The sequence below is a fragment of the Periplaneta americana genome, chromosome 15 (genome assembly GCF_040183065.1).
Source record: "Periplaneta americana isolate PAMFEO1 chromosome 15, P.americana_PAMFEO1_priV1, whole genome shotgun sequence".
In the NCBI taxonomy this organism is placed as follows: domain Eukaryota; kingdom Metazoa; phylum Arthropoda; class Insecta; order Blattodea; family Blattidae; genus Periplaneta; species Periplaneta americana.
The window spans coordinates 43,125,203-43,140,738 of NC_091131.1; the positions used below are offsets into that span (position 1 = coordinate 43,125,203).

Consider the following 15,536-nt stretch of genomic DNA (forward strand, 5'->3'; position numbering starts at 1 on the left):
CTTTAAATATATAATTTTTAAAATACACAATAACTAACTAGATTTAATGCAAGGCAGATAATTATATATGAAAAAGCATATATATATATATATATATATATATATATATATGCAAAGAGTTCCATTACTAACATTATAAAGATAAAATTAAATACATCTAGCTAAACATAAAGATAAAATTAAATACATCTAGCTAATAAGATATAGATATTTTATGTGGAGACTAGATTTATAGGCATTATAAGTTAACTTGACAATGAGTATAGTTGAAGGTATGTTGTGTTCATCAGGAGAATCTTTAAGCCAGGTTTACAAGATCACAAAATGCAATAATAGACAAATGAGTCATGGACAATGCACCTTGTCAACTGCACACTGATTTTCATGTGACGACTAGGAGCATTAAAGACCTGGACAGTGGCAAAGGAAAATAGTTAATGACAAGAATGGAATCTAAGGAGTGGGGGCACGCTTGTATATGTTTAAAAACTATACCAAATAAAAATGTTACCATTTAGTGCCTATAAATTTGGGCTCTAATTGTATGTTACGAAACACTACAGTAAGTATTTGAAATGCTAACATCAAATAAATAAATATCACTAACACTAGTTAGCAATTTATTCAATAATTCTAACAACAGATATCAATTAACATTCTAAACAGCCACCATAAAATCCATGCATCTCACTTTACACTCATCAATTAGACACCTCATATCAGAACAGTTAGCTACAACACTGGTTTTCCATGCTAGAGATCCGGTTTAAATTCCAGTTAGTCTAAGGCCCTGTTGTACGAAAGTCACTAACTATGGTTTATTTTTAACTTAACATTAGGTTTGTACTTAATATATTGTACAGAATTAACTTAAGAGTATGTAAACTAGGTTAGTACTAACCAGTGCTGTAGTTGGGCTGGTACGGGCCATCTAAAATAAAAACTCGCTGTTACAGTACTGGAAAAAAAATATATAGACTCCAAAATGTATTAATTATGTTTTTAAACCTTTAATAAACCCTGAAATGAAGAATGCCAGCTATTTGAAAAACATTTTGATTTTGATATCTGGCATAAAAGTACTGGTGGCATCTCATATCCTTTGCTTAAACGCTAGTCCATTCCTTGTATTATCGAAAACCATGATCTGGCACTTCAGGAGTAGTTGGTGATTTGTTAATTTTAAGTTTGCATACCGCCATGGTATTTCTATAAATACTTAACACTAACTTTATGGCATGGCACCTCAAGAAATCTGCTACACTGATTCGCTAATTTCAAAACTTGCGTAGATGCCTTTGTATAACACTAATTTTATGATTTGACGCCCCAAAAATTCTGCTGCACTGATTCACTAATTTCAAAACTCGTTCAGATGTAATGCTAGCAGTTTGCTAGAGGGGGGGAAATATTGTTACTTTTCGTGCATACATGAATCTGATTCCAGTTATATATTACTATAGATTCTATTCCAATTTCAACTACAGAATGTGAATGAGCATTACTGTAAAAAGAATACTCTTCCAGTAAAAGAGTTTTTAGGCTTTTGTTTCTAAAAAGTGTTGGGCCACCAGTGTCAGCATTTCATTTCTTGCTTTATATTCAATAGTGACTGTGATCTGGAAGGAGATCTGCATGACGAAGTAACCTTGGAAAAGAAGTGCAGTACGAGACCATATAGAGTCTATTCTAATCAAGGAGATTTCAACAGTACCCCCTAAAATTTTTTTCCAACTACAGCATTGGTACTAACTGATATGTGCAGTAAAATATATTGCAACATTGCGAAACACGAATGAAATTCGTGTGTAAAGCCAGCTGATTTTCAACTGTTTCGTTATTGAGAGTGTAACCAGCGAATAGGGACTATAAAGAACGGACACTGAGCGAATTTTCCTGTGTTTTGTTTCTCTGTGTGCCGACGTTTAGTTACACTTTCAAGCACTAGAGGTTAGTGTAATCGAGCACACGCTAAGATAATAATTGAGTATAGAGTTGAGACACAGGATCCAAACATCGCCTACCTTATTGCATAATCCAGTAACGCTTTGCTTCAAATAAATTCACGTTAACAGCTTTTCCTTATTTCTCAGTGGAAAACTAGTTGTAATAATCATTTTTTTTTTATATTTCAGATATAATAAATTATATTATAAAATTACGTATCGAATTCGTTTAATGTGTGTATATAATATAATATAGGTAGGCCCATATGGTTTTACTTCTCATAAGAGTTTTGTTTTTCCATTTTCAGTGCTATCAAATCATTACACATTTTAATAATTGTTGTTGGGGTCAATGTCTCAACTCTCATTATAAAGGAACTCTAGAGTCTAGACATTACAGTTAATGACGGATTTATTATTTTATGGCTCCAATTTATTTTATTTGAGTACGTAATGTACCTAGATGTATTATTATATGTGTTATATTTCCACTGTGTCGACTGCTATCTGGTGTGATGTCAGCGCCAACTCTGGGGAGAAAGCTGGCTTGAAGGTCATTGAAATCAGTCCAGCTACATCAAAGGTACCGACGTGAAGTGTCCATTCTTTATAATCCCTATTCGCTGGTGTAACCATGAATCTCTCTGGTTGTTGTGACAAAATAACTCAAATAATGGTGTTGATAATTCATTAGAGTGTACACAATAATATCTCAGGGCATGGCCTTCCTCACACAGAAAGGTGGGCGAGATATGGAGAAACAAACAAATGATATTTTAGTGATGATTGTTATAGGTGTAGTGTACCTTAAAACTGAAAACCTTGATTGAGTGACAGTGAGCAGATGTTTTTAATTTCTGCAGTGTGAAGGATTTATTTTCATAAAGATAATGTCATCACACCCATCCTTTCCTCTTACAACTCCGCTTCCAGGAATCAAAATAGTTTTTCATAATGGTCGTCAGAATTATCAGAGATATGGTCCCTTCCCACAAGGATTAATATGCAAAAAGGTCCCACGTTTGGTAATGTTCATGTTAAAAAATGTCCAGTGTTCAAAAGGTCCTACAGTTATATGTTTCCGACCTACAAGATCCAACATACTAAAATGACCTGTGTTTTATAAGGACCACTCTCATAAAATGTCTTTTTCCAGAGAAGTCAGTATTCAATTACGTCAGGTTTTCAAATGTCCTACATGTTATCTCTTTCTATCTCTATCTTATTCAGAAGCTCCCTCCCTCGTATCTCTCTGATTTTTGGAGGATGCAAATGGTTTTCTGTACTGTCTTTTATCATGCAAAGCGTCTTTGAATATTCTGACGGCCAAATCAGGTTGCTGTACATATAGAGTCTATTTGTAGAAAAATTTCCTGGCGTGATGGTTTCAGCTCGTGAAACAATATTCGATGGTGCTTGGGTAAAGGGAGATAACTCATAAATATGAATTCCGAGTTAAATGAAAATTAAACATATCCCCTTTACCCGAACACCATCAAATTGGTACATAAGTATCAGGAGATAGGCAAATAATAAACATAAGAAGTGCAGAGAGGAAGAGAGGGTTATGAAGGAAAAAACTTGGCCGATATTGACTACCTCTTGAAAAATTCTCCTTATAAACATTAGGTGGCTTTTCTCCTTCTTCTGTGTATAAAACTACAAAGTTGTTGAAAATCAAACCATACAAAGTTAGTGTGTGTCATGAGCTACAATCAATAATGGATAAGGGTACATTTTGTAAATAATGCTCATATTCTTCTCAGACGAGTCTTGAGTCTGTCCCCATGATAAGATGTAAATTCATAAAATTATCGCTACTGATCCACTCAAAAACCAGACAATATTCATGATCAAGAGATTCTTCTACATAACAAGGAAGTTGCATGGTGTAGAGAAAGAATTGTCAGACCATTTTCTTCCTTCAAGAAACATTAATGCTAATAGATAAGACTGTGTGAATCTGATTTTACACCCCCCTTTTCAATTTTAAGTAACATGCAGTACCAACGGAGGGGGGGGGGGGGGGTTATGACCACTACAAAAATGTTTAATTTTGAATAATTTTTTAATATTTATAATCAGCAAAGAGTATGCATCATAATAAAAGAGAAAAATTGAAATGTCATTGTATATTTTCGAACATTTACTTCAAGATAACAGTCTCGAAAATGTTAAGTTCACTTTCTTCACAGCCGTCCTCACATATTGAAGAGCCCAGAGTTTTACTAAGAAAATGTTTTTAATTTTAAACGGTCTTTTAACATTTGTAATCAGCAAATAGTATGTACCATAATGAAAGAGAAAACCGTAAACTGGGGTTACTTTGAACAGAGAGGAAACTTTGAACATTTTTTCAGAAAATCATATTTAGCTTCCTACATGCTGCACTTGTTATAGATGGAGGTAAATTATCACAAAAATCACTCTCATACCAAATTTACCTCCATCTGTAACGTGCAGCATGTAGAAACCTAAATATGATTTTCTGAAAAAATGTTCAAAGTTTCCTCTGTGTTCAAAGTAACCCCAGTTTACGGAAATTGAAATGTCATTGTATATTTTCAGGGACATTTTTTGTCCATCTTGATATTTTCGTATTTCAGTAAAACCAGCACATGCATGCATGCTCACACACCTTCGCACGCACGCGCGAACTTTATCTCTCATCATGATAAGGACTTCATCTGCCAAAATACTGACTTCTTCTCCTCAATAACTCTGTATACTACATACTGTTCACGAACAGGCTGCTTCAAATGGTACAATATGAATGTTATCAATATTTCCTCTCAACAGTAAGAATAAAATTAAAATAATACCACATTCGACTAAAAGTTAATATTTCTTTTCTTGTGTATAATTAAGTGAGAATTTTCTTACCTGCTTGTTCTCGATACTTCTCACTGAAGAAAGAGGAGGAGGAGGAGAAGTAGTGGTAGTATAACCACTATCCCGCGAAACAGTTCGTGGTTGATTTACCACTTCCTCTATCTACATAAATAAAAAGAAAACAACAATAAAAATTAATTGATTAAAATAAGGTAATAATTATAATTATAAGTTTAATTTATTTCTAAAGTAGTTAATTGTTACAAAAAAAATCTTCCTGCCCTCAATTATGTTCAAATGCTGATTATGTTTTTAATGTAATAAGGAATACTTGCAGTACACATATAGACAATGGGTCACAGTGTACAGAACATATTTAGAAACCCTGCTATCATTAGTTGAGGACTTCCTAGTAAATTGTCCAACAAACTGCATAAACTTATAAACATAGTTAGAACCACAATTTCGAGTTCTTTTAGGTATCACATTCCTTTATCACTACAATCCCGTAAAACCACTTGATTTATGATAATGTATGCTAAATTTTTAAGGTGGTTAAAAACTTATCGCATACATTTTTAATTGGTCACTATTTCCACCCGCAAGCTGAGAAACACAATTGTTTTATCTACAGATAAATGCCTCCAGATAATTTTACATAAAAATTACAATGGAGTAAAAAATTATATTTCATCTGCAATTAAGACAATATTTTTCTATTCCACTTAAATTACTCAAATTCAACTTTAGACTAGAAAATATGACTAGAGAATTACATAAAAATAATAAAAACAATATTACTAGTACTATCACAAAACCTGAAATATTTCATCAAAATTTTACTTCCAAAGAATTAAGTATAGCTATACAAAATTTTAAAACCAAGAAATCTCCTGGTCCCAACAACATTCATTCAGATTTTTTTAAACATTTGGGGGGAAAAGCCAAGTGTGTACTTTTATCCACTTTCAATTTATCATAGAACACCTCCATTCCTGCAGCTTGAAAAAACGCAATCATTGTACCAATTCACAAAAAAGGGAAACCTGCTCATGATATTAATAGTTATCGACCAATAGCACTGTTAAGCATGATAGCAAAAACTATGGAGTCAATGATCTCCAACAGATTAACTTGGTATTTAGAATCCCAAAATCTTTTATCACCAAGACAAGCCAGCTTTCGATAACTACACTCTACTAATGAACAAGTCATATGCCTCGGCCAAGAAATAAAAGACAGTTTTAACAAGAAAGAAGATACCTTGGCAATATTTATTGACTTTCAATTAGCATTTGACTCTGTTTGGAGAAATAAATTATTACTAAAACTCCAGAAATTAGGTATCTCCAGCAATATGTTCAGATGGATATCAGAATTCCTTAGTCAAAAATTCATTGCCACTAAATTCAATAACTCACTTTCTAGTTACAAACATATCGAGTTCTACCCCAGGGCACTGTCCTCAGCACAACTTTATTCAATATTTATATAAATGACTTACCCTCCCTATTAGAGGAATCAACCATAAAAACAGCACTATTAGCGGATGATATAGTTTTGTGGACTTCTGGACCTCACAGACATAAACAAAATTAAAAATTATGCCCTTAAAGCTCTAAATCAACTACATGAATGGAATACATCAAATTTGATGACACTCAATTTAAGCAAATGTAACTACCAAATATTTTCACTTGGTAAAAAAGAAAGAGAATTCAATATCCAATACAATGGCCAACACCTTCCTAGGACTTATGAATCCAAATATCACGAAGTTATTTTTGACAGTAAGTTAACATGGAGCAACCATATGAAATATATTTCTGAAAAAGCTCGTAAAAGAATATTTTTTCTGAAAAGACTAGCAGGTAAGAAATGGGGATGCTCTAGAAATACATTTCACACTACATACAAAATGTTTATACAGCCAGTGCTGGCGTACTACAGAGAAATATTAATTACTTCACCTTTCATAAACGAAATAGAACGTGTTCAAAATCAAGCTCTTAGGCTCATTACTGGTGAAATCAAAACAACTTCAACAGATTCTATGAGATTTCTCACTAATATTAACAGCATCAAAATGACAATAGAAGAAAAAGCACTGATCCAATATGAAAAACTAATCTGATTACCAGGAAACAATTGGTATTCTGTAGATTAAAAACTCAAAAAAGTTTCATGTCCATGGTTCAAGAATTAAAACAGAAAATCAACATTCCGAATTTAAAATAAAACTTACAAATTAAACCAAACCCTTTAACTCTGTTAAATATAACAAATATAAATTTAACAGAAGAAATATTGAAATCAGAAGTAAACAATGAAATAATGAAACAATTGTCTTTAGAGACAATATTAGGCACCCTTCACAAAACTGTCTTCATTTATACACCGACGGATCCTTGATCTCCAGAGAACAAGGTTCCGGTGCAGGTGTTACGTGCTGTCTCTTCTCACTTTATAGATCTCTTGAATATGGAACAACAAGTTTTGATGGAGAAATCATTGCAATAAATGAAAGTCTCAGGAATCTTCTATGCCACATCAATAAATTTAAGAATGCAGTTATACTGTCAGACTCCAAAGCAGCTATTCTATCAATAGTCTCTAGACACACACCTTCATCTTAAACGGCAGAAATAACTAAAATGCTCTCTCAATTAATAACACTCAAAAAAGAATTGTATTCCAATGAATACCATCCCATTGTAGAATACTGGAAAACGAGAATGCAGATGCTTTAGCAAAGAAGGGCAGCACTGCTACTTATAGACCTGTTTCTAAATCTACATACTTAGATTTCAACAAACAAAATTTGATAACGCAATCTCAAGGGAAGAAATAGAACTCTCTGCATCATAATCAACAGTTAATTCCCGATTTACCACGCAAATCGTCTGTAGCTGCATTTACACTGGCAACAGGTCAAGACTGTTTGGGCAAACACCTGCATAGAATTCGAATATACCAGTCCCCTAACTGCCCATTGTGCAATTCAAATCAAGAAATGTATTTGGAACACCTCAAAATCTGTGCTTCAGTGGCTGACCATGACAAAATCTTCGAAAAATATTGAAGTGCAAGAGGCCAAGTGACTTTATTGTCAAATGCCTGGTATTAGAAAACAACAACTTTGTAAATGCCAGTTTTTTCTTGAATTCATTTTAATCTTCCCCTTAATTTTTCTTTTCTACAATTGTGAGTTGATAAATCAACTTCACTTCCAACAGAAATAGTTATTTTGGAACACTTTGCAGAAATTACTTGCATTTTCATTTATATCTTCAACCTAGAAAATAAGATATAAAATTATTTAAACACAAATAGTTCTGCTATCTAGTTATATCTACATAAGTAAAATATGACTACCTATTGAATTAACTGCATTTAGCTTGGGTTGACACAAAGGGTTTTTATTAAAAGGTCCAACTGCCCAGACCTGATAGTTTAGTATAAGAATAAATCCACATGAACTTAGCGTGCATTAAAAGAGGTGTCAGAAAGATATCAGAATAATTTAGTACTACCACGTTCCTAATACACTATTATTATTATTATTATTATTATTATTATTATTAGGTACTGTAGGTGGGATATGATAGAGACTAGATTAATCTTGCACAGGATAGGGACCAATGGCAGGCTTAGGTGAGGGTGGCAATGAACCTTCGGGTTCCTTAAAAGCCATTTGTAAGTAAGTACTGTAAACTCCAAGTTAAACCGGTTTGCCATACACACTACTGTGTTATTTTTCCAGTTCCCGGGCAAGCATCACATTTCTTTAAATAGCAGTTGGATGATGGAGGATTGCAGATTATTTGTGACAGACAGTCTTTATAATTAGTGAGAATGGGTTCTGAATTTGCAGTGAGACGAGAAACGTTAATTCCATCAAGCATTGATTTAACATTTTCATGATGAGCACAGACACAAACTGAGTGCGTTCCACTTGTTCCCGGGAGTACACATTCCTTTGGTCTCAGTTCGCAAAATTTTTAAAACCCTATTTTGATGTCCGAATATAGCTCTTTGAAAAACTGGTATGTTTCCTTAAGATTACATAGTATTAATCTTTTCTGTTTGTGAACTCCATCTTCTTTAACTGCTACAAAATTATTTTTACCAGCCATAACCCTGCTCACATCATCAGAATTATAAAATTGAACAATCTTCTCTACTATAAATGTTCCCAAACTTTTTCCGGATTTAGGATTAGGAATAGCCAAAATCCCCTTTTCTGCTACTACTAGTTTAGAAATTCGTATCATGTGAGTGGTGATATTAAAATGCTGTTGAATTTTACTGTAGGACCAACTTTCAAAAATTGTTAATATTTGTTTTTTGAGATTTCTGTCGTCTGTTTCATGGAAGGAGTCTATCAGTTTCTGTATTATATCGGAATTATTTGAATTTTCAGCTGAAGTTGAGTCTTCTGTGATATGAAATATTTTATGTTTAAGTGTATCTGTAACTTTCTGCATTTTTTGTTTTGGATATTTTTTGGGATAATTTTCTCTTCTTTATTGGCGATTCTCCAATCGTCACTAAGATCTCATTTAGTTTCTCTCATATTCATAGACATTCTTAGCGCGGGTTTCCGGTAGATGATCAGCGAACTAACGTTTTTCGTATTCATAAACCAGCGTTAGCGATATGATATATGAATCCTGTACAAGTAATCAGTCGCTAGCCGGGGCTAGTTTAGCACGCTCGTAGCGTGGGTTAGCGAAATGTCTATGAATAGCACGCTCTACATCTACGGTACTGACTGAATACCAGAAGATGAGATAGGGGTATCACTCTTGACACTTTCTATTATCACGTTCACATCACTAGTACCAGGTGCACACAATTCACTTACACTTTGTTCCTTAAGAAGTTTTGAAATTTTAACATTGCATCTGTTACACACTTTCAGATCAGATGACAAGTTCACGTCTTGCATTTTCAGTTTCACAAGCATTGCAGAGGTCACACGCCTTAATATTTTACTTCTTTTTCTGTGATTAGGCAGTTTGAACGGATTAAAACAATAACTGTAACTTCGTTTTACCACGTCACTCATGATTGCAGCAACCGGCAGCAACACAACACACTTCTCAACTAGTCTCAACTAGTGATGGGTCGTTCGCGAACGAACTGACTCTCTTGAACGACTCCCTCCTTCGAGCTAATAACGAGCTAGCTCGCTCGCCGAGAGCTGGTCTTTAGCGAGGCACTTCCAGCTCCTTCAGCTCGCGACCATGGATAAATATATAATAGGATGCGAAACTTAATGAGTTTCCCGTAACACATACTAGAGGCGCTGTTGTAGAAATTGATCTTGCTGCCATCTATTTCTGGGAGGGGCGTTATTACAGCAGCGCACCAAGTAGCGAAAAGAGTAATTACTCCATGCATTTAGCAGTGCACCTGGTGACGAAAATGTTAAACTGTGCAGAAAGTATTCCCTCCATCCTCATCGATATTCAAAACTAACCTAATTTAAAATAAAACATTTACAGTTTTATTCCTCACAGCATCTTCTACTGAAAATTCTTACCGGAGCCAACAGGAAGATAAAAGAGACGATGTGTTTTACACTACCCGATTAAAATATAACCAGAGACAAAAAATAAAGCAAAAGGTTAGATAATTGGGATTGTATTATTTGGGTATAGAAAAGTCTGCAAGAACTACTTAGATAGTTCAATTTATTATATTACTATTACTTTAAAATACATTCAACAACACTATTTTTACAACGTCCATAAACATCACTGTTTAACATACAGTACTTATATACACACGTATCACTTTATGTTCACTTATTAGAAGTTTCAGTCCGCCATCTTCATCTTCGACTATCCCGTACAGCAATATCTCGAACGGATAAATAGAGAACTCTCGGTAATGTACCCAACACGTAGTTCTAATATTCACCACCTACGACGTTGGGTGCTGATCACCTTATTTCAAACCCCCAAATCCAGATGGTGCTGACCGCAGTTTCGCATCCTATTATCTCTCAACCAGCTCACAGCTCGTTTCACGACTCCCGCTCTCGAATAACCAATGGCCTTCACTGTATGATCACGTGACATCTGTAGTTACTTTGAGAAAGACAGAGAAGATGAGACCGCGCCATACGCCGGTAGCGGACGGATGTGGAACTAATATTACGCGGCTTTCTATCAGCTGTCAACTGATGTGTGTGTAGAAAAATATACGTATAACATTGTAACGTTTATGTTGCGCGATTTTTTTTCATCTATTTTGTTTAACATAATACGATTGTCCCTTTTATCCTTCTGATTCCTAATGCCATAGATTAGACTATTATTATTGACAGTTTCGATATGTTACGCAACCAGCTCTTCGAACGATGTCGTTCGCGAGCTGTCTAGCCTCTCGTGAACGAACGAGCTAGCAGCCAGCTCGCGAACAAACTGACTCTTTTGAACGACTCTCTCTTGGGAGCTCGCGCCTAGTCCATCGTTTGTAGATACAGAAACTGTTGGGGTTGCTGGAGGGGGCCTTGGAAGCTATTAATACTCTTTCACATCCCTTCAACATGCTCGCCTTACCAAAGTCCAAGGTCAGGTTCTTGTCACTCGATACAGTATGCATAGCACCACTGGCGCACCACGAACACATCTTCAAAAAAATATTTTTAAAGCTATTTCTTACTCGAAATCAATCTGAAACCAACGTAGTTCTATGTAAAATATAATAGATTGTACTTATATATTTTTTTCCGTTTTTAAAGTAGGCTAAGCTGTTATTATAAAAAAATATATTATGTTTAAAAAGTGACCCTCTAAACTAACCCCATTTCTATTCAACTGAAAAAAATTAATATAATAGTTCATTTCTTCCCATTTCAGATGGCACCAACACTCAACGTCTATGATGCATAGAATCTTAACAATGAGCATTTTCATACTGCGTTGCGCATGAATTTGTTATATAATTAAAAGGGTGTAAATAGTAAAATATTACAGACCTCTTATTCTGACCTGCAGAACTTATTTTAGAAGATTTAAGTAAATATTAAATGGTCACATTTCGTATAGAGGTGTTTGAATGACTCACATGCACACAACACAACACGATACCTACTTCAAAAGTCTTAGGAATTATTGTTACTTACTTACTTACAAATAGCTTTTAAGGAACCCGAAGTTTCATTGCCGCTCTCACATAAGCCCGCCATCGCACAGTGTTTCCAAGAGGCTCAAAAGCTGGCCAAAAATGATTTTTTCACTTTTAATTTTATGGTGTTTGCAATATACCCCAACTATCTCCAAGGTCTGGCGGTCATAAAACAGCCACCCTCGTAGCAGGTCTAATTCTACGCAGTTGTATTCGAACCTTTGAAAGTAGTGCATGAAGTGTCGTTTTTGCTGTGTTGTGATTGTGTGTTTTTCAATTAGAATTTCAATTATTATTTTTTGTGCTTCTGTGGTTGATTTTCAGGTAAATGTTATTATGGATTGTAAGAGTTATATTTCTGAATTGAGAATACGTTATTATTATGATAATTAAGTATATTATGCTTCGCTGAGGAATCATAATCATATTATGTAAAATTTTATTTTGTGATTCCTTATGTTCGGTCTTTATGCAGACCAGCAAAAATTGCCTCACGTTGCCCCGTGTTATTTCCTTGACTAATGTGTAGTCTGACATGTTTAATTGATGCTCTTGAAAGGTAAAATTGCCCATATTTGCCCCTTTTGATAAAATTTAGATAAATATATGTATTGGCGTATTTCAAATTAATCGTTTAAAATACGAATATTCTCAGTATCAGTTAATTTCTTCTCTACAGCAAAACTATGTTCAATTTGGCTATCAAATAGTTATAAAAGTAAAAAATAACAAATTTTAGTAATTTATTTCAGTTTCAGAATGGAGTACCGTTGCAAAAAGAAAGAATTGTTTGATACTTTACATAAGTAAAAAAGTGGTCGTAAGAAACAGAAAGACGTAGTATTGCAGTTTCTTATTACAAAAATCGGTCTAGAAGTCTCCCATGATCAAATTAAATTGTTAGAAAGACATGTTTCTCGTTTTTGCATTAATTTGTTTCGCAGAATCGATAAATCTAACAGGATGAGTGATAGATTAAAAAAAAAACGAGCAGTGGTTAGATAAAGAGTTTGTATGTGATTTAAATGCTATAAAACCTACTCTTCAGAAAAGAGGAGGACCACAGGCAAAATTTGGGGAGAGCAGTAGTAGGTCTAAGCGTAGAAAAACTCAAAATATAAGAAAATCTGCAGAGATTGCGAAAAATTTAACATTCGCTGCAAAAATAAAGTAAGTGCAGTAATAATCGCCATTGACAGGAATCTCATCCACAGATGTGGAATTATACTTAAAAACCATATCCTGTGGATCTTAAATAAACACAAATGAACTTGAAAAATATGCAACTGAGACTGCAAGATTATTTGTCTCACTGTACTCTTTGTATCCCATGCCTGTCACTGCACATAAAATACACATTCATGGTTCGACTATTATTTCCGAGGCATTACTTCCAATTGAATGGTGAATTTACAAAACGACTTGTCCCTGGAAGTAGTTTTGAGAAAATTAAAGAAAACTGTTTTTGACTTCGCTGAACCATATAGTTAAAATATAATTTTTTATATGTAAGAGATATGTAAGAGAAAAATTTTTAGTATAAAAATTCATACTTTTGTACTCTTCTTCAGGTTGTAAAAAAATTAATTATCTTCAGGACTTAAGTTGTTCTGCAAATTAACTTCTATTCTGCATCATAATTATTAGGTCATTGACACACAAACATGTTTAACTAAATGTATTTAGCCTATACCAAAATCATAAAATAACCTTATTGCAATTGTTGAACAACACTATTTTGAACAATTTTTTAATCGCAAGAGTACAGACCTCTCATGGAGGAAAGTATGATGTTGAAGAAATGTTTCTGAGCACTTATTGCCATTAAGAATTGGATTAGTGGGCTGTTCTTATTTTGTCTCCGACAGTTCTTTAATATACTGAATGTGACATAGTTATCGAAGTAGTGTGCAGGAGAAAATTACATACCTCATTAAGACGTTTCTTGGCCTGTCCCTCATGGTAGACACAAAAGGACATTTCACTAGTTTTCATATTGTGCACAGAGAAAATTGAGACGGTGAGCTGGTGATAGTAGTACATATCCTGAACTGGTGTTAGACAAGCATACATTTTTCATGTAGTCAAATGTGACAGCAAGAAAATCCTCTCTCTCTAGATACTTAACTTGGCTCCATTTTGCAATACTTTTTACTTCAGCTACAAGTTTAGCACGATTACTGAGGATATTGCTTTTCATTTTCATGCTGTTTTTCAAACGTAATAAATTTTCTCAACTGAAGAATTACCAATGACAACAGACAAAAAACATTTTGTCAGCTGATTGCATAATTAAAATTACATATTATGTAAGTTTCTTCAGTCCTTGACAGGCAAAACAACTTAAGACCTGGACTAAATTCGTTTTACCCCTTAACCAAACATTCTGCTGCTAAGGAAAAATATACAAAAGTCGTGGATTAAAGTCATTCTGTTACTAAACGATGACCCGTGCACATTGTAACATAATCACGCTCTCAACTCAAAACCCCCAAAATGTGGACTTAAGTCGTTTTGCAAATTTACCATTCAATTGGACAAATGTCGGAAGAAGCACAAGAAGCAAGGTATAAACACCTTAAGCAATTTCGTGAACAGTATGCCAGAAAGATGTCAAGAGAGGCCACTAATCGGGATGTATTCAATCGACTCCTTGCCACCTCTAATCCTTTTATAAAATCCTTCCGCCAAGAGAACCGAACAAAATACAAGAAAAGGATACCACATGTGGAAGTCATAAACCTATTGAGTTCTGAAACAAACAAGGGATGGCTCAGGCCTACTGTAAGCGCAGTCACAACTTTCGGAGGGGAGGACAGTACCAATACTAGTAACAATGATCAATGAACATTCTTTACCCTACTAAAGTGCTACAGTGTTTCTGAATCTGTATTGTGTACGTGCTCACTTAGATTTTATTATTTATTAAGTGCCTCCGTAATAAATGTAATAAACAGTGTAGTTACTTTAACGTGTAACAACCATTAAAAAGTTACTATTAAACAGTCATGAACATAATCGTAAAATGTTTGTAATACTTAATGTACAAATTAATTCAATGAATACTAATTATATATATAAAGTGTTAAATTAAGCGCCTTTATTATAGAGGAAAAAACTGGGTCTACCACTTCACTGTTCAAGTATACCCAGCGGAACGCGAGCCATCAGTTGAGAAACACTGTCCTAAGATAAGCAAGTAGACCTGATATATTGTTAATATGATATTATCTTTCAGTTGGTACCAAAAATTGGTAAAAAAAAAAAAGTGTTAAGGTGGCTTTTAGTATTTTGGCCAGCTTTTATGCCTCTAGGAAACACTGTGCATCGGTCCCTATCCTGTGCAAGATTAATCCAGTCTCTATCATCATATCCCACCTCCCTCAAATCCATTTTAACATTATCCTCCCATCTACGTCTCGGCCTACCCAAAGGTCTTTTTCCCTACAGTCTCCCAACTAACACTCTATATGCATTTCTGGATTCGCCCATACGTGCTACATGCCCTGCCCATCTCAAACGTCAGGAATTAATGTTCCTAATTATGTCAGGTGAAGAATACAATGCGTGCAGTTCTGCGTTGTGTAACTTTCTCCATTCTCCTGTAACTCCATCCCG

The 15,536-nt window shown here is 34.4% G+C and overlaps 1 protein-coding gene across 4 annotated transcripts in view; it reads right to left on the reverse strand.

The window, feature by feature from the left end:
* Positions 1-15,536, reverse strand: part of LOC138714823 (uncharacterized) — a 181,498-nt gene that overhangs the window by 29,834 nt on the left and 136,128 nt on the right. For all 4 annotated transcript variants that reach the window (XM_069846989.1, XM_069846990.1, XM_069846988.1 and 1 more), the window contains exon 6: positions 4,830-4,940. In XM_069846989.1, the coding sequence (XP_069703090.1) occupies positions 4,830-4,940 (111 nt within the window). The remainder of the gene's footprint in view (positions 1-4,829; positions 4,941-15,536) is intronic.